This window comes from Rhinoderma darwinii, chromosome 11 (assembly GCF_050947455.1).
Source record: "Rhinoderma darwinii isolate aRhiDar2 chromosome 11, aRhiDar2.hap1, whole genome shotgun sequence".
Taxonomy (NCBI): Eukaryota; Metazoa; Chordata; class Amphibia; order Anura; family Rhinodermatidae; genus Rhinoderma; species Rhinoderma darwinii.
Genome location: NC_134697.1, coordinates 99,878,574 through 99,901,633, shown reverse-complemented (window position 1 = coordinate 99,901,633; position 23,060 = coordinate 99,878,574). Strand labels below are relative to the sequence as shown.

At 44.0% G+C, this 23,060-nt stretch overlaps 3 protein-coding genes across 5 annotated transcripts in view; 2 read left to right on the top strand and 1 right to left on the bottom strand.

Moving 5' to 3' along the window:
* The first annotated feature begins 1,355 nt into the window (after window positions 1-1,355).
* Window positions 1,356-9,943, top strand: LOC142663102 (calcium-binding protein 2-like). The gene is made up of 6 exons (XM_075841404.1): window positions 1,356-1,694; window positions 3,213-3,243; window positions 4,306-4,449; window positions 6,857-6,966; window positions 8,756-8,903; window positions 9,915-9,943. Exons 1-6 carry the CDS (start codon window positions 1,401-1,403, stop codon window positions 9,941-9,943), a joined length of 756 nt encoding a protein of 251 aa, XP_075697519.1. The 5' UTR covers window positions 1,356-1,400.
* TMEM134 (transmembrane protein 134) lies at window positions 9,593-17,846 on the bottom strand. 3 transcript variants are annotated; one of them, XM_075842270.1, is made up of 8 exons: window positions 17,531-17,846; window positions 15,473-15,663; window positions 15,162-15,214; window positions 14,628-14,717; window positions 13,889-13,965; window positions 13,765-13,809; window positions 13,624-13,677; window positions 9,593-10,361 (listed from the first exon to the last, which is right to left on the bottom strand). In XM_075842270.1, exons 2-8 carry the CDS (start codon window positions 15,590-15,592, stop codon window positions 10,279-10,281), a joined length of 522 nt encoding a protein of 173 aa, XP_075698385.1. In that variant the 5' UTR covers window positions 15,593-15,663; window positions 17,531-17,846; the 3' UTR covers window positions 9,593-10,278. The 3 variants fall into 3 exon arrangements, with proteins under 3 accessions (XP_075698385.1, XP_075698384.1, XP_075698386.1); XM_075842269.1 differs by having other exon boundaries at window positions 15,473-15,619; window positions 17,531-17,843; XM_075842271.1 differs by lacking the exon at window positions 13,765-13,809 and having other exon boundaries at window positions 15,473-15,619; window positions 17,531-17,844.
* The window catches only part of AIP (AHR interacting HSP90 co-chaperone), a 22,139-nt gene continuing 16,915 nt past the window's right edge, over window positions 17,837-23,060 (top strand). Inside the window, exon 1 of the mRNA XM_075842251.1 lies at window positions 17,837-18,066. Within this exon, the coding sequence (XP_075698366.1) occupies window positions 17,884-18,066 (183 nt within the window). The 5' untranslated portion in view covers window positions 17,837-17,883. The remainder of the gene's footprint in view (window positions 18,067-23,060) is intronic.

The following is a 23,060-nucleotide window of genomic DNA, read 5'->3' as shown; positions in this document are numbered from 1 at the left end:
CAGTTGAATGGAGCACCAGTATCCTGATATGCCTAGATAGACCCCCGCCCCCCCACTGAGATCTGCTCTCAAATTCCTACTCCAGTGTTTGCAACCTAAAGGTTTACAATGTTCCGGAATTGCAAGTTCAGCAATTCCCCAAAGGCTGCTCGAGACAGCCGGGAGAAAGTGTGAAAATAAATCCGCAACCTCGAATCCGTAACAAATCTGATGGACAGAGTCTAAGGCTAATCTAAGGTCTTCGCCAGAGCCAACCACAAGGCGGGATGGTTTTTGCTGCATAGAACCCAGGTTGTCTTAGCAGAGTTCAGTGCTGGATAAGAGTTGCAATGCAGGCAATACCTGAACAGGAACGAGACAGCCAGAGGGTAAACAGAACGTCCAAAACAGTAAGCAAGTGGATATCAAATAAAGCAGAGGTCAGAACCAGCCGGGAGCAGATGATCAAAATCGGTAAGTAGGTGTAGGTAAGTAGCTTGATCAAAACACATGCAGACAGGAAATTCACAAGCAAAGAACAGGTGGAGGAAGCCAGGAATAAATACTAACCCTACATCTGATAGGCAGAAGGACAGAGAAAAAGTAAAACCTGAACCGCCCAGAAGCTAGAACAGTAGTCATGGTGATCTTAAGGGAACAGGTGTTTTCCTAACATACAATACCGGTGGTGTTCACCATTTGCTTTATTAGTCTCGTATGGGGACCAGAAACTGTCTCTTCATACACCTGCGGATTGGTCTCATTTCTGTGTGTCTCTGGTTCTACCGTACATGGACCTACCGGCTTGGTCCACCCTCCTGGCTAAATCATCAGTGACTACGTTCCCCAATCTGGCGTATAACTATCTGCTCAGGTGCTCCCGGGAACCTGTCCGGTCCTGAAATGCTTGAAGAAAGACTGAGTGTCTGTGATGTCATTGTCTGAGCACCACACCCACTAGATATTTTTCCGCTCTTCGAATCGGTCTAGTCAAGTATGACGTAACACTGCAGCTGGTTTTGTTTATGCCTCCATACAAAGTTGATCAAACACCTCAGAAAGGCGAGTCTAATACTTGTTGTACCCCCTAGGGATTCTCTAAATCAAGTTACTCTAGACTCCACTCTACTCGAGACTCACTCCTAAGTATTTTACCATGGAGACGATGACCTGTAGAACAATAATGGAATCTGGTAATATGGACTACGCTGGTGTAGAACGGCTATGAATACCTTCTAATACGTTATATATAGGAAGAGCAAGGTGCTGGTCACGTGGCCCATCACTAATCCCTTTAAACTCTTTTACGTGGCTCAGAACAAGTTGATGTTATTAGATTACTGGTAATCCTTTGTGTGCTTTACTGGTCTGAACAACACTCTCTCACAGGAAGCTACTAACAGCCCATCTTAAAGCATCTTATGTCTCACAGCACCGGAGCCAAGACATCTAGCACCCCAGAAAAACACGTGGCAAAAGGCCACGCTGGGGCAAAAAGCAAAAGCGGGGGAGAGGCCAGTGACAAGAAAGGAAATCACGTAAAAGACCAAAAGGCTGTAACGGGAGGAAGTCATGAAAGAAAGAGCCCTCACCATGGCCACGATGACAGACACAATTCTAGTGGTAAAGGTCACCACAAAGGCAAAAGGGTGAGCGACACCCAGAGCATCACAACTACCACTTATTCTCCATTCCTAAATGCACTTTTCAGCAAGGTAGGTGATCTGGATGTCTTCAGGTAGACCACTGTAAATAGCAGGGCTTTTAATATGATAGCTGATGGGTCCGGCTTAGAGACCCCTGGCCAACACCTAATTTTACTGGTCAATAGGGGTAAAACCAAGTTCTTAAGTTTACCCGTACCCCTTCCCTTTCTCCCATTCCTTGGAGGAACTTGATTGACATTGACCTTTTTTCCACCGTTCTGTGTCACCCCCTCTATAACATCCATATGCCCCAACATTGACATTGCTGTCTACACTTCTGGGTAACGTGTAATGTAAAATGATGTGTAGGCTGCTAAGGAATTGCTAGCAATCATGTTTCCCTTCATATATTAAGCTGGTTTTACATGAAGACCCATATCGATATCTGGAAGGTCTTCCCATCGTAGTATAATAAAGGTCCCCTATCCCCCACAAGTACGTTTTCTCGGAGATCACCATTTACTTATTCAAGGTTGTACATGAAGTAGATCATGCAGCTGCTATGGGGCCATTGAGAGATGGGGCCCAGCCTGGTTGGTCCCATCCCCTTTGCCACTGGGACTGCATGTTAGCCAACGAGTACAGGTTAATTCACCAAAGGGTCATGGAAAAACCATAAAGGAGGAAACAACACCAGGCTCTGCTATCCTAGGTGACAAAACCGGGCACCATAATGGGGGGGGGGGGGGCTCAGTCTTTGCTATGTGGCTGCCTCAGGATAGACATTGATGGCGAAACGCCACCAATGTCTATCCTAAGAAACCCTGATCAGGCTTGGGTCCGGCTGTTGTGGCCCCACCGATTGCTAGAACTAAGTGATGGTGGTGAAAGGAAAACGTTGGGCCACTTCTCTGGTTGGTCCCTCTGGGCTTTCTTTGGAGGCTGCATGGTTCGCCAATATGGACAATGACCAATGTGGCCAATCGGAAAGAGCAGAACGGAGCCATCAGGAGACAAAGTGGGACAGGGCTTTCCTAGCACCACTGCCACTTCGTTCTACTTCGTTCTACCACCCATAAACCCAAACCTAAGTCAATGGGACCTGTCATAGTTCTGGTAATAATGGAAGCCATGACACCAGTATCGACAGAGCCTAAAACCTCCCTGTCACGATGCTCTGCGGGTTTATTACTGCTCTGTTGTCGGGGCTAACGACCAGGGTAAATGCATATGTTAAATGTGGAGTATGTCTTCTGCAGTCCCTTGAAGGCCCTATGACTTGTTCGGTTGACCACAGGACAATAGTCCTCTTAGATTGTCATGCTGCCATTGAGCTTTGCTTCTTCAGGGGTCCTACATGTCTTTCTAGAATTAGCTCAGTCTATAAGGGATAAGTGACCTGATGATGAACCCTCCTAAGGGTCTACTGAAATAGCTCCTCTCCTGGCCATGGGCTGTGTCTGGTATTGCAGCTTTGAGGAACATTGATGCTATGAAGAGACTATGAGGTGTGGTCAGGAGCATGTTAACTACTACTGTGCTTTGTGCCGACATTCTCTGATGTTCTCCACTTATTTTCCCATGTAGGAGAGGGATTTGGCCCCGGAAGAAATGGACGGTAAGTCTCTGGCTGAGAAGCTTATGATTAACTTGTTGTTTAACCCCAAGTGATTCTGCGGTGGTTCTCATTATTTGCTTAGTACTGTTATCCTTGATAAGCAGGAGATCAGTGAACACATTTTATTTTTACATTTTTTATATTCTTTTTTTCTTAATCTTTTTTCCACTTTGATTTGTAGAATCTTACTTAAGGATTTAAAATAAGGAAACACGTTTTTTGTTATGGGCCTCGCAGTATAAGATTACTTGTCCGGGATAACAATAAAGGGTCTACTTTTTTTTTCTCCAGAAACAGCGCCACTCTTCTTCATAGGTTGTGTCTGGTATTGCACCCTATTTTATTGAATCCTGGTAAACTTTTTTGAACTTGGGCCTCCATAATATCCTACCATTTTACATTGACAGGAAGCAGTGTATAGTAATTAGTCAGTGAACGCTCCAATCTTTCTTTGCTGTCAATGTATAATACACAGATAATAATGGTTAACAGAGAAAAACAGTGACCACAAGGACATGGGGGGAATCACCATGGTATTTCTTTGTGGTACTATGAGAAGGACATTAAAAGCGGTTCTTCAGGACTATAACATTGATGGCGTATCCTGGTGGGGGGTCCTTGACCCCTACTGTTCAGCAAAATTAATAGGGCCCCTTTATTGTTTACATAGGCACCGCGGCTCGTCTCTACAAGCGACTGTGCTTTGTACTGCACCTTGTCCCACCCACTTCATTGTGCTGATCAGCGCGGATCCAGTTTTCTGTAGCTCATTTGTCAACTCTGCTGTACAGACTGGGAGAGGGTCAGCAGAGTCATCTCAGAGTCAATACTAGTGTGGGCAAGTTAATAGCAGCTCTATTGTACTGTTTGAGGCCTAGCTAAGGAACAATTCTAACACTTGGGGATGGGCCATATATCAGTACTTAATTTTCTGTTTTGTTGAGGCGGCCATTTCTGCAATAGTGGGTTCAGGATTACCATATTGATTGTCTGCTTTGAATTAGCTTCTCCGAAATGATTGACCGACTCTCCTTTTTTATGTTCTACAATGCCTTTCCTCAGAATTACATGCTGCCTTTGTGGAGTTTGACACTGATCAAGATGGATTCATTGGGTACAAGGAACTGGGCGAGTGCATGAGGACGATGGGATATATGCCGACCGAAATGGAATTGATTGAGATCTCCCAGCATATAAAAATGAGAAGTGAGTGGTCTACATTTTCATTTCTTCTACTTCAGGGCCACCGTCAGGGCACTATAGGTGATACTGTAGTCAGGGGCCACACTCACCTGTCAGCTCCAGTTGTCCTTTTCCTGAAGGATCCACAAAATATATGGTATAAGTCTGAGAACATGCTTAAAGGGGGCATAGAAAGACTCAACACCAAAGAGAGAATACCTGTGTCATGCTCCACCCCTTAGGCCCTGCACTAGGCATATCTCAGTGTATCAGTTTTACCTGGAGTGATCCTTTAAAGGGAACCTGTCACTAGGTTTGGAGCCACTAAACTCCCAGCATGCCGTAAGTTTTAGAGTTCAACCCTGCCCATGTCAAAACCAGACATTTTGTGAATAGTAGGTAAAGTAAATTACAACTTACCAAGAGAAGTATGGGAGAGGAGTCCGGGAGAGGAGTCCGGGAGAGAAGTATGGGAGAGGAGTCCGGGAGAGGAGTCCGGGAGAGGAGTCCGGGAGAGGAGTCCGGGAGAGGAGTCTGGGAGTGGAGTCCAGGAGAGAAGTACAGCAGAGGAGTCTGAGAGAGGAGTCTGGGAGTGGAGTCCAGGAGAGAAGTACAGTAGATGAGTCTGGGAGAGGAGTCTGGGAGTGGAGTCCAGGAGAGAAGTACAGCAGAGGAGTCTCGGAGAGGAGTCTGGGAGAGGAGTCTGGGAGAGGAGTCTGGGAGTGGAGTCCAGGAGAGAAGTACAGCAGAGGAGTCTGGGAGAGAAGTACGGGAGAGGAGTCCGGGAGAGAAGTATGGGAGAGGAGTCCGGGAGAGAAGTCCGGAAGAGAAGTCTGGGAGAGGAGTCCGGGAAAGGAGTCCGGGAGAGAAGTACGGGAGTGAAGTCTGAGAGAGGTGTCCGGGAGAGAAGTCTGGAAGAGAAATTTGGGAGAGAAGTCTGGGAGAGAAGTCCGGGAGAGGAGTCCGGGAGAGAAGTTTGGGAGAGGAGTCTGGGAGAGAAGTACAGCAGAGGAGTCTGGGAGAGAATTACGGGAGAGGAGAGAAGTATGGGAGAGGAGTCCGGGAGAGGAGTCTGGGAGAGAAGTTTGGGAGAGGAGTCTGGGAGAGAAGTACAGCAGAGGAGTCTGGGAGAGAATTACGGGAGAGGAGAGAAGTATGGGAGAGGAGTCCGGGAGAGGAGTCCGGGAGAGTAGTCTGGCGACATCAGACGCATTTTGATGGTACACATGAAGCCGAGGACAGTACACCTCACTTCTCTGCGCATGCGCAGTGTAATGTCCTTTGCTTTATGCGCACAATTCGCATGCACCCGATTCCGCTCTCGAGTTTATCTCGATAAATTACAAGTTACTTAAAAAAAATATTCCGCAATGGCCGATTTTGATGTGGGCAGGTTTGACACTCTAGACCCCAGCTGCATAATGGCATGCTGGTGGATAAATGGCTCCAAACCTACTGACTGTTCCCTTTAAGGATTATACGGTTCCCCCTTTTCCTCCCGCCGGGGCCCACAGTATACAAAACCTTTACGATATTTTTGCGCCACATTGATTATGTAATCCCCTCCCCTTAGAATATCTTCTCTTTGCTGTCCACCAAATGTCCATAATGGGTTACAGGATGGGAGATGTGGGAGGGAGCCTAGGGGACCCTGACCATTTAACTGCATGAGGTTCATATACTTCACATGGCAGCCCTGTCTATTTTGTTATATGTGATACCAACAAAAAAAGCGCCACTTTTGCCGATGGGCTGTATCTGGTATTGCAGTTCAGTCTTAATCCCTTGAATAAAATAAAGTCAACTTTTTTTCTAATCCCGGACAACTCCTTTAATGGTGATTGACAAGTCACATGTACGGCAACCTGCAATTCAAAAAGTGAAGTCCCCGATCAATTAGCAATTACTGTAGATTAAAAGCTTTGCCAGCAGCTTACTGGAATCATCAGACTTAACTGTTCACTGGGGACAAGTACAAATAAGACAATCCTACTGAGTGGCATCGCCCTCCGGGAAACGCAATATACACAACACTGCAGGAAGTCAACACCCACATGGGTTTTCAGGCGGGGCGTGTGACTTGTCACTCCACATTTTACCTCTCACATCATTGCATTCTTCTCAGTCTAAATTTCGTTCTACATTGATGGTGCACGCTGCAAAATTGTATTGTGTATCTTTTGGCGCTTTGCAAAAGTATTCAACCCCCTATAAAGTCAACAGATTTGCCTTGAGTACAAACGGCCCTTACACAGATTGTTCCAGTCAACAAACCGGTAAACTAAATTTTGGAAAATGCTGTTTGCATAAGTATTCAACCCCTTCCGAATAGTACTTTTTGCTCATTTATGATATATTTTTTATTGTGTTTGCTACTTTTCTACCTACTGACTTTGTAATATTTCTCAATACTCTGCATGATTGTTTATAGTGGGCGGTCGTGTGGACTTTGAAGATTTTGTGGAATTGATTGGACCAAAGATGCTGGCAGAAACAGAAAATATGGTGGGAGTACGAGAGCTGAAGATTGCGTTTAGAGAAGTGAGAAGACAATGAAAAATTCTAATACCAACATGAGCTGCACTCGTATAAGGGGACCAAAAGTGGTGGCAAACGGCAAAACGCAGGGATTATTCATTCCTTATTTTAGGGCAGTTGAGTAGAGTAGTAGTACTTGCCTATGCTCTGGGATTTTCCAGGAGTCTTCCATAATAGGGGAGATCTACTAGACTCCTGTCGAAACAGTTACATCTCAAGCAAAATGCTACCAGCAGTTCTACTAGAGAAAGCTAGTCCCAGTGACTTCAATGGGAGCTATAGAAATATGTATGTGGTGAGCTCCCCCTAGTGGTGTCTGCAGGCAGCAAAACGTTATCATGTAACGCTATGGGAACAGTAGATATCTGTATGTAGTGAGCTCCCCCTAGTGGTGTCTGCAAGCAGCAGAATGTTATCATGTAACTCTATGGGAGCTGTATATATCTGTATGTAGTTATCTCCCCCTAGTGGTGTCTGCAGGCAGCAAAACATCATGTAACTCTATGGGAGCTGTATATATATCTGTATGTAGTGAGCTCTTCCTAGTGGTGTCTGCAGGCAGCAGAATGTTATCATGTAACTCTATGGGAGCTGTATATATCTGTATGTAGTGAGCTCCCCTAGTCGTGTCTGCAGGCAGCAGAATGTTATCATGTAACTCTATGGGAGCTGTATATATCTGTATGTAGTCAGCTCCCCCTAGTGGTGTCTGCAGGCAGCAAAACATCATGTAACTCTATGGGAGCTGTATATATCAGTATGTAGTGAGCTCCCCCTAGTGCTGGCTGCAGGTAGCAGAATCTTATCATGTAACTCTATGGGAGCTGTATATATCTGTATGTAGTGAGCTCCCCCTAGTGGTGGCTGCAGGTAGTAGAATGTTATAATGTAACTCTATGGGAGCTGTAAATATCTGTATGTAGTGAGCGTTCTCTAGTAATGGCTGGAGACATCAATTATATATTAAATTCTAAAGCTGTGTGAGGGAGGTACTCTGCTTGCAGTATGGTTTATTGAGGGCACTTTACAGGGAGTCCTGTTTATGCCCCCACACTGCAGCATTTATCTTGCCACATTGCTTATTATAGGCAGTCTTAATTGGGGACACTTTTCCGGCAGTATTATTATGTGGGAACTCTGCTTTCAGATGGTTTATTGGGGCCACTCTGTTGACAGTACTGTTTATGGGGACACTCTGCTTGCAATGTTGTTTATTGGGGCACTTTGCTTGAAGCATGTTTTATTGGGGGCACTTCGCTGGCAGTATTGTTTATGGGGACACTCTGCTTGCAATATTATATATGGGGCGGTTTGCTAGGAATATAGTTTATTCGGGGCACTTCTGACAGTATTATTTATGGGGGCACTCTATACTTTTAGTATTGGTTTATTGGGAGCACTTTGCTGACAGTACTGGGGGCACTCTAATAGCGTTAACGGGGGTACTTTAGCATAACGTTATTTGGCCTGTAATCACGGATGGGGTTTACATCTCAAGTCTCCCTGAATTTGATAGACAAGCACGGAGATCATTCCGTTTTGTGACCATTGCATCAAAGGGACCAAAAAGTTTTACAGCACTGAAGTCCCCACACACTGACAGCCCCCCCCCCCCCCCACATATCTCAACACACGGGAGGTTTACGGGAACGCACCCACGTTGTGGCAGCCGTATGCGGCGATCAACGGCCGCAGGATCCCACCGGTGATTTTAATCTCCTACGACCCCTTTAAATGATTGCAGTGACGATCCTCCGGATGATCTTCTGGTTTATTTCCCTTTTTCCCCCAGTTTGATGTGAATGGAGACGGACACATCAGCGGCCTAGAGCTCCGAGATGCGGCACAGACTTTCTTAGGAGAACCGCTGAATCCCAGTGAAGTCCAGGAGATCATTCATGACGTGGATCTGAATGGCGATGGAAGAGTTGACTTTGATGGTGAGTGGTCTGTATATTACTCAGTCCATGATCACCACAAGTTACAGGCCCAAAGCCTGAGGCTGCACTACTGAGACATTCTAAGACCCTTTACTATTCAGGTCACTGCCGGGTGGATTCAAACCACCAGATACATTAATACGGAGAAATCCTGACATAAATATGGGGGGGGGATAAGTCATCATTGAAGTCTCTCTCATGAAGTAGTGCAGCCTCAGGAGTCTAGAACGTCAATCATACAGAAGTATTGGGACAGCTCCACCTACAGGAGCTTTTATGATGTCCCATTATAAGTCCAGACATTAATATGCAGTTGGTCGTCCCCGTCCCCCCTTTGCTTCCAATCTTCTGGGAGCTTTCTACAAGATTTCAATACTTTTCGAAGGTGGGAAAAATAAAAAAGGGGGAGCTTAGCTGAAAGGGGGGGGGGGTGGGGCCTCCACCGGAACGACATGTTTACCATAATTTACGCCAAGACAGGCATAGATTTGCATTTCTGCCGCGAAGACACCGCAAGGTGTGCGCCGCTCAATAAATTTGGCGCATTTTATGCCAAAGTAAATTCGTTTTAAAAAGGGGGTTTCATATTTTCCCTTGTTTTACTTCTATGGAACAATCCAGCTATTATAATAGATAATTGCTTGGTGTGTAGCGATGCCCTGACCACACGACAACTACAGAAACACAAATCTCGTTTTATCTTTATTAAAAACATTACAAAGTAGTCAGAACCTGTGACATTTAGTGATCGGGACTCACGGCCGTCATATCTCCTAAATGTACCCGATCCCGTGCCCCAACCAGATCTGGAGTATGATGTTTAAAGATCGGAAGAGGGGCCCGGCTATAAAGAGCGCCACCCTTATCCACGAGCTGTTCCCATGCACTTGTACGTAGATGAGCTGCAATACCAGACACAGCCTATAGAACAAGGGTGGCGCTGTTTGTAATCCCAACTCCTCCGATACTGATGGGAATTGCTCCTGACAGTCATTCTTCCCTATTTTTCAGAGTTTGTCATGATGCTGTCATCTAGATAAGAGTCCATAGGAGAGAACGAAGAGTCCCGGACCCTCATCCTCCCGCCGTGACTACTGCTATTAAAGTGCATACAATCCGTAGAATCTTTCCGTGTCTTTATAAATCCATTAAACACTTACAAACAATGTAAAAATAGACATTTCATTAAATTAAAAAGCAGAATTCTGCGACTGTGGCACAAGAGGATGAAGATCCCCTCAATCCTTCCGTGGCGGCAAGATATTGGGAGAGGCAGCGGTCACAGGGTACTGCCCTCTAGTGGTCCATAAGTCCTTAGTGGTGTCCATAGTGTTTTGGCATTCAGTGTTTTGAAGATCAGAAGTTTTTGGTTGAATCACTTGTCAAAATACGGGAGGTAGAAAAACTGGAAACCGTGGCGGCCCCTCACAGCACAATATATAAATATGACATGATATACTGCGGAGAAAAAACAACTCATTAGCGGCATGCCCGATCCTTCACTGGAGTTCTACCTGCTAACATCTCACCCACCCTTCAACACCATGTTACAGTTTATATCTACAGTAGGTGGATATAAATAACTGATCTCGTACTGATCTTTACTCCACAGCTGCATTCACAATGTCGCTGGCTTCAGAGCTGAAATCTCCCAGTCTTCCCAGTTTGCTCAGTGTCTGCAAAGTGATCGCTCTGGTGATTTGTGTTTTGGGAAGACCAACTGTCCCCTCCTGTATTATAGTAGCTGAGCCAAGCTGTTAAGAGGTTGACAGTTTCCAATAACAACCAGCAGAATAGTGAGTGCAGCTCTGTTGTATAATACAGGATATAACTCAGGATCAGTACAGGATAAGTAATGTAATGTATGTACACAGTGACTCCACCAGCAGAATAGTGAGTGCAGCTCTGGAGTATAATACAGGATATAACTCAGGATCAGTACAGGATAAGTAATGTAATGTATATACACAGTGACTCCACCAGCAGAATAGTGAGTGCAGCTCTGGAGTATAATACAGGATATAACTCCGGATCAGCACAGGATAAGTAATGTATGTACACAGTGTCTACACCAGCAGAATAGTGAGTGCAGCTCTGGAGTATAATACAGGATGTAACTCAGGATCAGTACCGGATAAGTAATGTATGTACACAGTGACTCCAGCAGCAGAATAGTGAGTGCAGCTCTGGAGTATAATACAGGATGTAACTCAGGATCAGTACAAGATAAGTAATGTAATGTATATACACAGTGACTCCACCAGCAGAATAGTGAGTGCAGCTCTGGAGTATAATACAGGATATAACTCAGGATCAGTACAGGAGAAGTAATGTAATGTCTGTACACAGTGACTCCACCAGCAGAATAGTGAGTGCAGCTCTGGAGTATAATACAGGATGTAACTCAGGATCAGTACAGGATAAGTAATGTAATGTATGTACACAGTGACTCCACCAGCAGAATAGTGAGTGCAGCTCTGGAGTATAATACAGGATATAACTCAGGATCAGTACAGGATAAGTAATGTAATGTATGTACACAGTGACTCCACCAGCAGAATAGTGAGTGCAGCTCTGGAGTATAATACAGGATGTAACTCAGGATCAGTACAGGATAAGTAATGTAATGTATGTACACAGTGACTCCACCAGCAGAATAGTGAGTGCAGCTCTGGAGTATAATACAGGATATAACTCAGGATCAGTACAGGATAAGTAATGTAATGTATGTACACAGTGACTCCACCAGCAGAATAGTGAGTGCAGCTCTGGAGTATAATACAGGATATAACTCAGGATCAGTACAGGATAAGTAATGTAATGTATGTACACAGTGACTCCACCAGCAGAATAGTGAGTGCAGCTCTGGAGTATAATACAGGATATAACTCAGGATCAGTACAGGATAAGTAATGTAATGTATGTACACAGTGACTCCACCAGCAGAATAGTGAGTGCAGCTCTGGAGTATAATACAGGATATAACTCAGGATCAGTACAGGATAAGTAATGTAATGTATGTACACAGTGACTCCACCAGCAGAATAGTGAGTGCAGCTCTGGAGTATAATACAGGATGCAACTCAGGATCTGTACAGGATAAGTAATGTAATGTATGTACACAGTGACTCCACCAGCAGAATAGTGAGTGCAGCTCTGGAGTATAATACAGGATATAACTCAGGATCAGCACAGGATAAGTAATGTATGTACACAGTGTCTACACCAGCAGAATAGTGAGTGCAGCTCTGGAGTATAATACAGTATGTAATTCAGGATCAGTACCGGATAAGTAATGTATGTACACAGTGACTCCAGCAGCAGAATAGTGAGTGCAGCTCTGGAGTATAATACAGGATGTAACTCAGGATCAGTACAAGATAAGTAATGTAATGTATATACACAGTGACTCCACCAGCAGAATAGTGAGTGCAGCTCTGGAGTATAATACAGGATATAACTCAGGATCAGTACAGGAGAAGTAATGTAATGTCTGTACACAGTGACTCCACCAGCAGAATAGTGAGTGCAGCTCTGGAGTATAATACAGGATGTAACTCAGGATCAGTACAGGATAAGTAATGTAATGTATGTACACAGTGACTCCACCAGCAGAATAGTGAGTGCAGCTCTGGAGTATAATACAGGATATAACTCAGGATCAGTACAGGATAAGTAATGTAATGTATGTACACAGTGACTCCACCAGCAGAATAGTGAGTGCAGCTCTGGAGTATAATACAGGATGTAACTCAGGATCAGTATAAGATAAGTAATGTAATGTATGTACACAGTGACTCCACCAGCAGAATAGTGAGTGCAGCTCTGGAGTATAATACAGGATGCAACTCAGGATCTGTACAGGATAAGTAATGTATGTACACAGTTACTCCACCAGCAGAATAGTGAGTGCAGCTCTGGAGTATAATACAGGATATAACTCAGGATCAGTGCAGGATAAGTAATGTATGTACACAGTGACTCCACCAGCAGAATAGTGAGTGCAGCTCTGGAGTATAATACAGGATATAACTCAGGATCAGTACAGGATAAGTAATGTAATGTATGTATACAGTGACTCCACCAGCAGAATAGTGAGTGCAGCTCTGGAGTATAATACAGGATGTAACTCAGGATCAGTACAGGAGAAGTAATGTAATGTATGTATACAGTGACTCCACCAGCAGAATAGTGAGTGCAGCTCTGGAGTATAATACAGGATATAACTTAGGATCAGTACAGGATAAGTAATGTAATGCATGTACACAGTGACTGCACCAGCAGAATAGTGAGTGCAGCTCTGGAGTATAATACAGGATGTAACTCAGGATCAGTACAGGATAAGTAATGTAATGTATGTACACAGTGACTCTACCAGCAGAATAGTGAGTGCAGCTCTGGAGTATAATACAGGATGTAACTCAGGATCAGCACAGGATAAGTAATGTAATGTATGTACACAGTGACTCCACCAGCAGAATAGTGAGTGCAGCTCTGGAGTATAATACAGGATCAGTAATGTCATGTGTTTATAAAGTGACTCCACTGTAATGTAGATTGTATATATGGACTGTACATCAGTGTTCATATATCCCCTATAATACAGGAGCTTCTGTTACATTTAGCAGTCGGTCTTCATAGTGACATTAGGGAAGGACATGTTGTCCCGTCACCTCTTTGTATAAGATAGTACTAAAGGGCACAGAGCACAAGGCCTCACCTCCTGGTATCAGCAGTAGTAGACCAGGCACAAAGAAGATGGCACTTGAGACCGCTGTGGACAAAGAGGAAAACCTTGATTGGTCAGTCATGTCGAAAAAGTGTGCACAGACATTACAGTAAAGTGAACCCTGCTGCAAACCTGGTGACGGGCTGACCTGTAGTCCAACACCTACAAACACAAACACTGGAGAGTAAAAATAAAACAAGTTAGCAGGACAGTCATAGAAAGGAAGAGGATGGACATGAAGGGTCAGAAGACTCACCCAAGCCCAGAAGTAGGAGCAGAAAAGACGACAGGACCACCTTCTTATTCTTCTGTACGAGAGGGTGCCGGGTCCAGCTGAAAAAGAAAAGCCGAGGAAGAGAAATAGGTTGTTGCCCCTCCTTTCTAACGGCTTAGACGCTGTGATCACTATGGACTAAATTCTGATGACTAGAGGACTGAATCATGTCCGATCACGATCGATCATCTGTGGGATGTGCTGGAGGAACAGGCCGCACCTCACAGGATCTGCTGCCGACGTCTTGTACCAGAGACCACAGGAGCCTCCACACGTCTTGTAGCGGCCTCCACAGGTCAGAGCTGTGCGGAGACACGAGGGCGGCTACACAATATTAGGCCGGTGGTTGTAACATTACGGCTGACCGGTGGACGATTTGAGGTTATTTTGGCTCTTGACGTGACGGGGCACACGTAGGCACAGACGACATCAATGTGAGAGGTTTATAGTGGTCGTCTCATCCCTCTTGTAAACTGATCGCCGCGTTTGGCTTGGGGTGGCTGTCCGTACATTTTCCCTGCAGTGACCACTACAGGAGGAATGTAGTATTACACGCCATCCACGGATAAGCTGCCAGAGTGAGCGCTGATTTTTCGTTATTGTCTCCCTGCCCAGCTAATAAAGGTGGTTCCATAGGAGCGGTCACATAGAAAGGGGTGGTCTGGGTGAGACCCCTTTAAGGCACGTGATATTTTGCGGTTACAGATAATCCAGCACTCACCTGAAGCATTCGTGTGTGGATAACTGGGTGCTGCTGCTAATAGTACTGAACGAACACTGGGAGCTGCGAGAAGAAAGAGCCGGGAGACCTCTGCAAGGAGAAGAGGGGGGGGGGGGGTCACGGAACGTCATGGTACAAACAGTGCGAAACTTCCCGGAACAGAATGTGAACCAGGAGATGGGACTGTTGCTGGTTTTGGCGTAAAAAAAAAAAAAAAAAAATTGCAAAATCTGCATCAAATCTTCACTGTGTGAACAAGGTTATGAATGAGGGATCCTCCTCTATTAAGTCAGGAAATCCCATTAACCCCTTCCCGCATTCTGACGTGAATATAAGTGATGGCGATTGTGTGGTCACAGAAGCTGTGCCCAAACAATCACCACGGGGACCGGGCTACAACGACCAGGATCGTAAAAAACTCTGATCCCGGCCGTTTAGCCCCTAAAATGCAGCGGTCAATAGCAATAGAAAAGGAGGGGGACAAAATAGGCGGGTAGAGAGGCGTCCGGTATCACTACTCCTATCGTTTCATACCTTTCTACATCTTTAATTGTCACGTGTTCCGTTTCTTCATCATTCTCCAAATTCTGGAGAAAAAAAAAAATAGTTAAAAAGCGTAAAACGTAAAAGAGTGCGAGGAGGAGGAACGGAAAACAAGTTTAGAGCCAGTCACAAATGTCATTGTCGAGAGAAATATTAGACAAAAGGGAACAGTGGTGGGGTTGAACGGCACCCCCCAGGTTTGAGGTAACTTTTAGGGTTGTGTAAAGGACATCACGGAGGGCGACGTATGAGGACGTTTTCCCCCTCTCACCCCGACTTCACACGAGTGGAATAAAACCCACCTTGTACTTGTGCCGATTCTGCGGAGTCTCATTGTCCCCACCAAAATGTAGAGCCCCAAATCTGGGTCCCGTATCTTCAATGGACATCTCAAAAGCATCGTCAATGGTGAAGTTACCCATCAAGTCCGTGGAGTCCCGGGGCTCGAGCTGTGAGGTGTAGATTAATATCAGTCATAGGTAACAGCCGATCCCTGCAGGAAATATGTGCGGCACGGGCTTAACCCCTTAAGGTCTGAGGCATTTTTGGATTTTTCATTTTAGTTTTTCGCTTCCCGCCTTCCAAGAGCCATTACTTTTTTATTTTTCCGTCAGTGGAGCGGCGTGAGGGATTTTTTGCGGGACGATCGGTGGTTTTTATCGGTGCCATTTTTTGGTACATACGATTTTTTTGATCACTTTTATTACATTTTTAAGTTAAGTTCACCGTGCGCGTTAAATAACGCTGTATTGTAATAGCTCAGACGTTTACGGACGCGGCGATACCAGTTTTGTTTACTTTTTTAAATTTTTTTACTACTAAAAACGTTATTTCCCTTTCCTTATCTTATTAGCCCCCCTGGGGGACTTGAACCAGCGATCGTTAGATACTAATGTATTGCAGTGCACCTGGGGGCCCTCATTAGTCCCCCTGGCTGCCATAACAACCATCATCACCCCCCGATCTCACTGCGGGGGAGGGGGACGAGCCGTCAGAGGGCGCCCCACCCCCCCTTTTCAACGCCTCAGATGTTGTGGTCGCGATTGACCGCAGCATTTGAGATGTTAAACAGCCAGAATCAGCTGCTAGTCCCGGGTGTCAGCTGTAATACACAGCTGACACCCGCACTGCATGGAGCCCGCTCAGCCCGCTCCATACTTCTCGCCCTGTACCGGGACGTCTTGATGCGTGAAGGGGTTAAGCTCGCTGCCTGAGCGATTGGGCAGCTGATTGTGGGGTGATTGGCAGTCAGAGGCTGCCATGACCCTGGAGATAACAGCCGGCGGCGGTCTAGGTCTCCTCGTTACTCACGTTTACAGCGTCCAATGAGAATAGACAATGTAATGTCGCGCTGATCGTGTGATCGCCGGGATCGCCGCTGACAATAGTCACTATAAGGGGAAGTCCACATGTAGCGGAAACGCTGCCCAAACGGATTTCATTGGAGAAAATGTGAAAAAAAAATCCTCGGAGAAACCGTTTAGAATTTGACCTGCGGCCGTTTTTTTCTGGCTCCGGGTGCGTCGGCCGTTCTCATCACAAATCACCTCAGCGGGACCTGAAAGGGACGTCTCCCATTTGTGGCGATTCAAAAAAAAAAGTTGTAATATAGAGATTCACCAGACGTCCCCTCCCCCGGTCACGTGACCTTGTCCTAAACACTGGAGGAGGGGGAGGGGGTCTACAGGACAATTCGCTACGATGGAGCAGCATTTACAGCCCCCGCTCCAATGGCCAGGATCGGAGATCACTCCCATCCCAGCCGTTTAACCCCTCACGTGAGGACAGGGAGTTGATGGGTTGCTATGGTGACCGGGGGTCTAACAATCAGCCCCCGGCCCCGACACCCTATTTCTTCCGGTAAAACAATGGACACCCTGACGGAAACCCGACGCCGTACGTTAAAGTCAATGGGTTCCCCGGGCGCGGTTTAGTGTCCGCGGCTCCGACACTTCCGTTTTTTCCGGGACGGGACAGAGAAACGGAAAAACTAGTCGCAAATGTGAACGAACACCGCGCACCGACACACAAAGCATCGCGGGACGTTACACGAGCTCACAAGGTTACAGATTCATCGCCTATAGCGGGACGAAAACAACGGCTAAAAAGTAACCAAAAAAAAAAGTTTTGGAAATATAAAAATATATAAAAGAAAAAGTCGCCATTTTTGTGGGGAAACAAAAGTATATAAAAAAAAGTGACATTTGTTGTGGCCACAGCCGTAACGACCCACGCGATAAAACGAACAAGACGTTTATCCCGTGCGGTAAAAAAACACCTATGTGTATTATATGGGGAACATACAGACGCCTTACTGACCCCCTCCCCCACCAAGAGTGATATACGAGCTCCTCACCCACCTGTACGGTTGTCACCCTCCAGCCTCCTACATATAGACCACACGACGAGTCTGAACTGCGCCCACTAGTAGCTGCGTTAGTTAAAGTCTACATTACAAGCCTGCGCTCCGCCCCTCCGGGTCACGTGACTGTTGCTCCTCCCCTTCCTTTCCAACGGTTGCCGCCCACAGTCACACGGTTTTGGTGACGCGCTGTACTATAACGCGCATGCGCAGGGCCCTGTACAGTTCTGAGCGCCGGGCTGGAGTTCATAACTGTTTCTAATCGTCCTCCGTGTCATAGAAACGCCTGACATGACGTAGGCGCGCCTCTGTTTACATTTCTTCAGCTTTACAAAATGGCGCCCAGCGCGCATGCTCCGTGAGCGCCGAAAAAGCGAGGAAGCTTTGCGCATGCGTATACTTTCTTTATGGACGCTCGGACGTCATAACCCGGTGAAGATGGCGGCCGAGGCAGTGGATCTCGGTGAGGGAATAAGAAAACGCATAACGACGCCTAGCAACGCCGTACTGTCCGACTTTCGGGATGGCACCAAGGTAAATTGTGTTTTGCTTGACATCCTGCTGCAAACGCAGATTGGTATGGCTGACGTGACGTCACACCTGACTTGAGGTGATGAGCTCATGCTAGGTTTTGTTGTCATTGAGTTGTTTCTTAGATATATTACGTGGAAACCGCAACTGCACGGCCATGATCCCACCGCAATATTCACTGCCCCTTTAGTGCCCACTTTGTGCCCGTTTACTATTGCCCCTTCTGTTCATGGCAGCTTTGATGCCCGTTTGACATTGATTGCCCCTTTTAGGGCCTTTCTACTCTGTGCCCACTTTATGCCCATTGCCATTTACTGCCCCTATAGCTCCGTTTAACAAGGAGACCCGGGATTCTGTGCCCGTGTATTGCCCTGGCTCTGCCCGGTGCCCCCATGTAATGACCCGCAGGTCACAATGACGTCATTGTACTGTGTTCTGGGGATCAGTAGCGCCACCTGCTGGAGCTGCGCACAAGTGTGAGATTTCCTATATTAGACGACCGTTTCTCGTTTTACTCTCTCACTTTACGGCCCAGGTTGGGAATCGCTGATGTAATATATGGCCAGAGAGCAATCCCCACCCCCGGCTGATAAAGGGGGGACCCCGTCCAATGGCTGCTCTTCCTGACCTTGTTCACGGCGCCTGTGCTCTGTCCTGGAGAGGAGCGCGTAGTCCGGAAACCCGACAGCTCATCACGGTGGAAATGGCGCCTATAAGGTTCCCCGCGCTCTCAGCCGTCACGCTCGTGCAGCTTTATAGCGGTTTTTCAGTTTGCACCGTATCAGCACCAACACAGATAGACAATGGTCACATGACGGGTGCAGGAAACGGAGACAATAAGGCCGGGTTCACACGACCTATTATCAGGCGTAAACGAGGCGTATTATGCCTCGTTATACGCCTGAAAATACGGCTACAATACGTCGGCAAACATCTGCCCATTCATTAGAATGGGTTTACCGACGTACTGTGCAGACGACCTGTCATTTACACGTAAAAATACAGCCTCGTCAAAAGAAGTGCAGGACACTTATATACATTATATACAGGACACTTATATACATTATATGCGGGACACTTATATACATTATATGCGGGACACTTCTATACATTATATGCGGGACACTTCTATACATTATATGCGGGACACTTATATACATTATATGCGGGACACTTATATACATTATATGCGGGACACTTATATACATTATATGCGGGACACTTATATACATTATATGCGGGACACTTCTATACATTATATGCGGGACACTTATATACATGATATGCGGGACACTTCTATACATTATATGCGGGACACTTATATACATTATATGCAGAACACTTATATACATTATATGCGGGACACTTATATACATTATATGCGGGACACTTATATACATTATATGCGGGACACTTATATACATTATATGCGGGACACTTATATACATTATATGCGGGACACTTATATACATTATATGCGGGACACTTATATACATTATATGCGGGACACTTATATACATTATATGCGGGACACTTATATACATTATATGCAGGACACTTATATACATTATATGCGGGACACTTCTATACATTATATGCGGGACACTTATATACATTATATGCGGGACACTTATATACATTATATGCAGGACACTTATATACATTATATGCGGGACACTTATATACATTATATGCGGGACACTTATATACATTATATGCGGGACACTTATATACATTATATGCGGGACACTTATATACATTATATGCGGGACACTTCTATACATTATATGCGGGACACTTATATACATTATATGCGGGACACTTATATACATTATATGCGGGACACTTATATACATTATATGCGGGACACTTATATACATTATATACGGGACACTTATATACATTATATGCGGGACACTTATATACATTATATGCGGGACACTTATATACATTATATGCGGGACACTTATATACATTATATGCAGGACACTTATATACATTATATGCAGGACACTTATATACATTATATGCGGGACACTTATATACATTATATGCGGGACGCTTATATACATTATATGCAGGACACTTATATACATTATATGCGGGACACTTATATACATTATATGCGGGACACTTATATACATTATATGCGGGACACTTATATACATTATATGCGGGACACTTATATACATTATATGCGGGACACTTCTATACATTATATGCGGGACACTTATATACATTATATGCGGGACACTTCTATACATTATATGCGGGACACTTATATACATTATATGCGGGACACTTATATACATTATATGCGGGACACTTATATACATGATATGCAGGACGCTTATATACATTATATGCGGGACACTTATATACATGATATGCGGGGCACTTATATACATTATATGCAGGACACTTATATACATTATATGCCGGACACTTATATACATTATATGCGGGACACTTATATACATTATATGCGGGACACTTATATACATTATATGCGGGACACTTATACACATTATATGCGGGACACTTCTATACATTATATGCCGGACACTTATATACATTATATGCGGGACACTTATATACATTATATGCGGGACACTTATATACATTATATGCGGGACACTTCTATACATTATATGCGGGACACTTATATACATTATATGCGGGACACTTATATACATTATATGCAGGACACTTCTATACATTATATGCGGGACACTTATATACATTATATGCGGGACACTTATATACATTATATGCGGGACACTTATATACATTATATGCGGGACACTTATATACATTATATGCGGGACACTTATATACATTATATGCGGGACACTTATATACATTATATGCGGGACACTTATATACATTATATGCGGGACACTTATATACATTATATGCGGGACACTTATATACATTATATGCGGGACACTTATATACATTATATGCGGGACACTTATATACATTATATGCGGGACACTTATATACATTATATGCAGGACACTTATATACATTATATGCGGGACACTTATATACATTATATGCGGGACACTTATATACATTATATGCGGGACACTTATATACATTATATGCGGGACACTTATATACATTATATGCGGGACACTTATATACATTATATGCGGGACACTTATATACATTATATGCGGAACACTTATATACATTATATGCGGGACACTTATATACATTATATGCGGGACACTTATATACATTATATGCGGGACACTTATATACATGATATGCGGGACACTTATATACATTATATGCGGGACACTTCTATACATTATATGCGGGACACTTATATACATTATATGCGGGACACTTATATACATTATATGCGGGACACTTATATACATTACATGCGGGACACTTATATACATTATATGCGGGACACTTATATACATTATATGCGGGACACTTCTATACATTATATGCAGGACACTTATATACATTATATGCGGGACACTTATATACATTATATGCAGGACACTTATATACATTATATGCGTTATATACATTATATGCGGGACACTTCTATACATTATATGCAGGACACTTATATACATTATATGCGGGACACTTATATACATTATATGCGGGACACTTATATACATTATATGCGGGACACTTATATACATTATATGCGGGACACTTATATACATTATATGCAGGACACTTATATACATTATATGCAGGACACTTATATACATTATATGCAGGACACTTATATACATTATATGCAGGACACTTCTATACATTATATGCGGGACACTTATATACATTATATGCGGGACACTTATATACATTATATGCGGGACACTTATATACATTATATGCAGGACACTTATATACATTATATGCGGGACACTTATATACATTATATGCGGGACACTTATATACATTATATGCGGGACACTTATATACATTATATGCAGGACACTTATATACATTATATGCGGGACACTTATATACATTATATGCGGGACACTTATATACATTATATGCGGGACACTTATATACATTATATGCGGGACACTTATATACATTATATGCGGGACACTTATATACATTATATGCGGGACACTTATATACATTATATGCGGAACACTTATATACATTATATGCGGGACACTTATATACATTATATGCGGGACACTTATATACATTATATGCGGGACACTTATATACATGATATGCGGGACACTTATATACATTATATGCGGGACACTTCTATACATTATATGCGGGACACTTATATACATTATATGCGGGACACTTATATACATTATATGCGGGACACTTATATACATTACATGCGGGACACTTATATACATTATATGCGGGACACTTATATACATTATATGCGGGACACTTCTATACATTATATGCAGGACACTTATATACATTATATGCGGGACACTTATATACATTATATGCAGGACACTTATATACATTATATGCGTTATATACATTATATGCGGGACACTTCTATACATTATATGCAGGACACTTATATACATTATATGCGGGACACTTATATACATTATATGCGGGACACTTATATACATTATATGCGGGACACTTATATACATTATATGCGGGACACTTATATACATTATATGCAGGACACTTATATACATTATATGCGGGACACTTATACACATTATATGCGGGACACTTATATACATTATATGCGGGACACTTCTATACATTATATGCGGGACACTTCTATACATTATATGCGGGACACTTATATACATTATATGCAGGACACTTCTATACATTATATGCGGGACACTTATATACATTATATGCGGGACACTTATATACATTACATGCGGGACACTTATATACAGGACAATTCTATACATTATATGCGGGACACTTATATACATTATATGCGGGACACTTATATACATTATATGCGGGACACTTCTATACATTATATGCGGGACACTTAT

What these genes read in the sequence shown, in the direction of transcription:
- TMEM134 (XM_075842270.1), bottom strand. Translation starts at nt 15,592, where the DNA reads ATGGGTAACTTCACCATTGACGATGCTTTTGAGATGTCCATTGAAGAT. An exon ending in TCCACACACGAATGCTTCAG is followed by an intron (nt 13,966 to 14,627) that starts GTGAGTGCTGGA and finishes TTTCTTTTTCAG; the next exon opens with CTGGACCCGGCACCCTCTCG. An exon ending in ACAGGTCAGCCCGTCACCAG is followed by an intron (nt 13,678 to 13,764) that starts GTTTGCAGCAGG and finishes CTTTGTCCACAG; the next exon opens with CGGTCTCAAGTGCCATCTTC.
- LOC142663102 (XM_075841404.1), top strand. Translation starts at nt 1,401, where the DNA reads ATGTCTCACAGCACCGGAGCCAAGACATCTAGCACCCCAGAAAAACAC. An exon ending in TGAAGATTGCGTTTAGAGAA is followed by an intron (nt 6,967 to 8,755) that starts GTGAGAAGACAA and finishes TTTTTCCCCCAG; the next exon opens with TTTGATGTGAATGGAGACGG. An exon ending in TGGAAGAGTTGACTTTGATG is followed by an intron (nt 8,904 to 9,914) that starts GTGAGTGGTCTG and finishes CCTATTTTTCAG; the next exon opens with AGTTTGTCATGATGCTGTCA.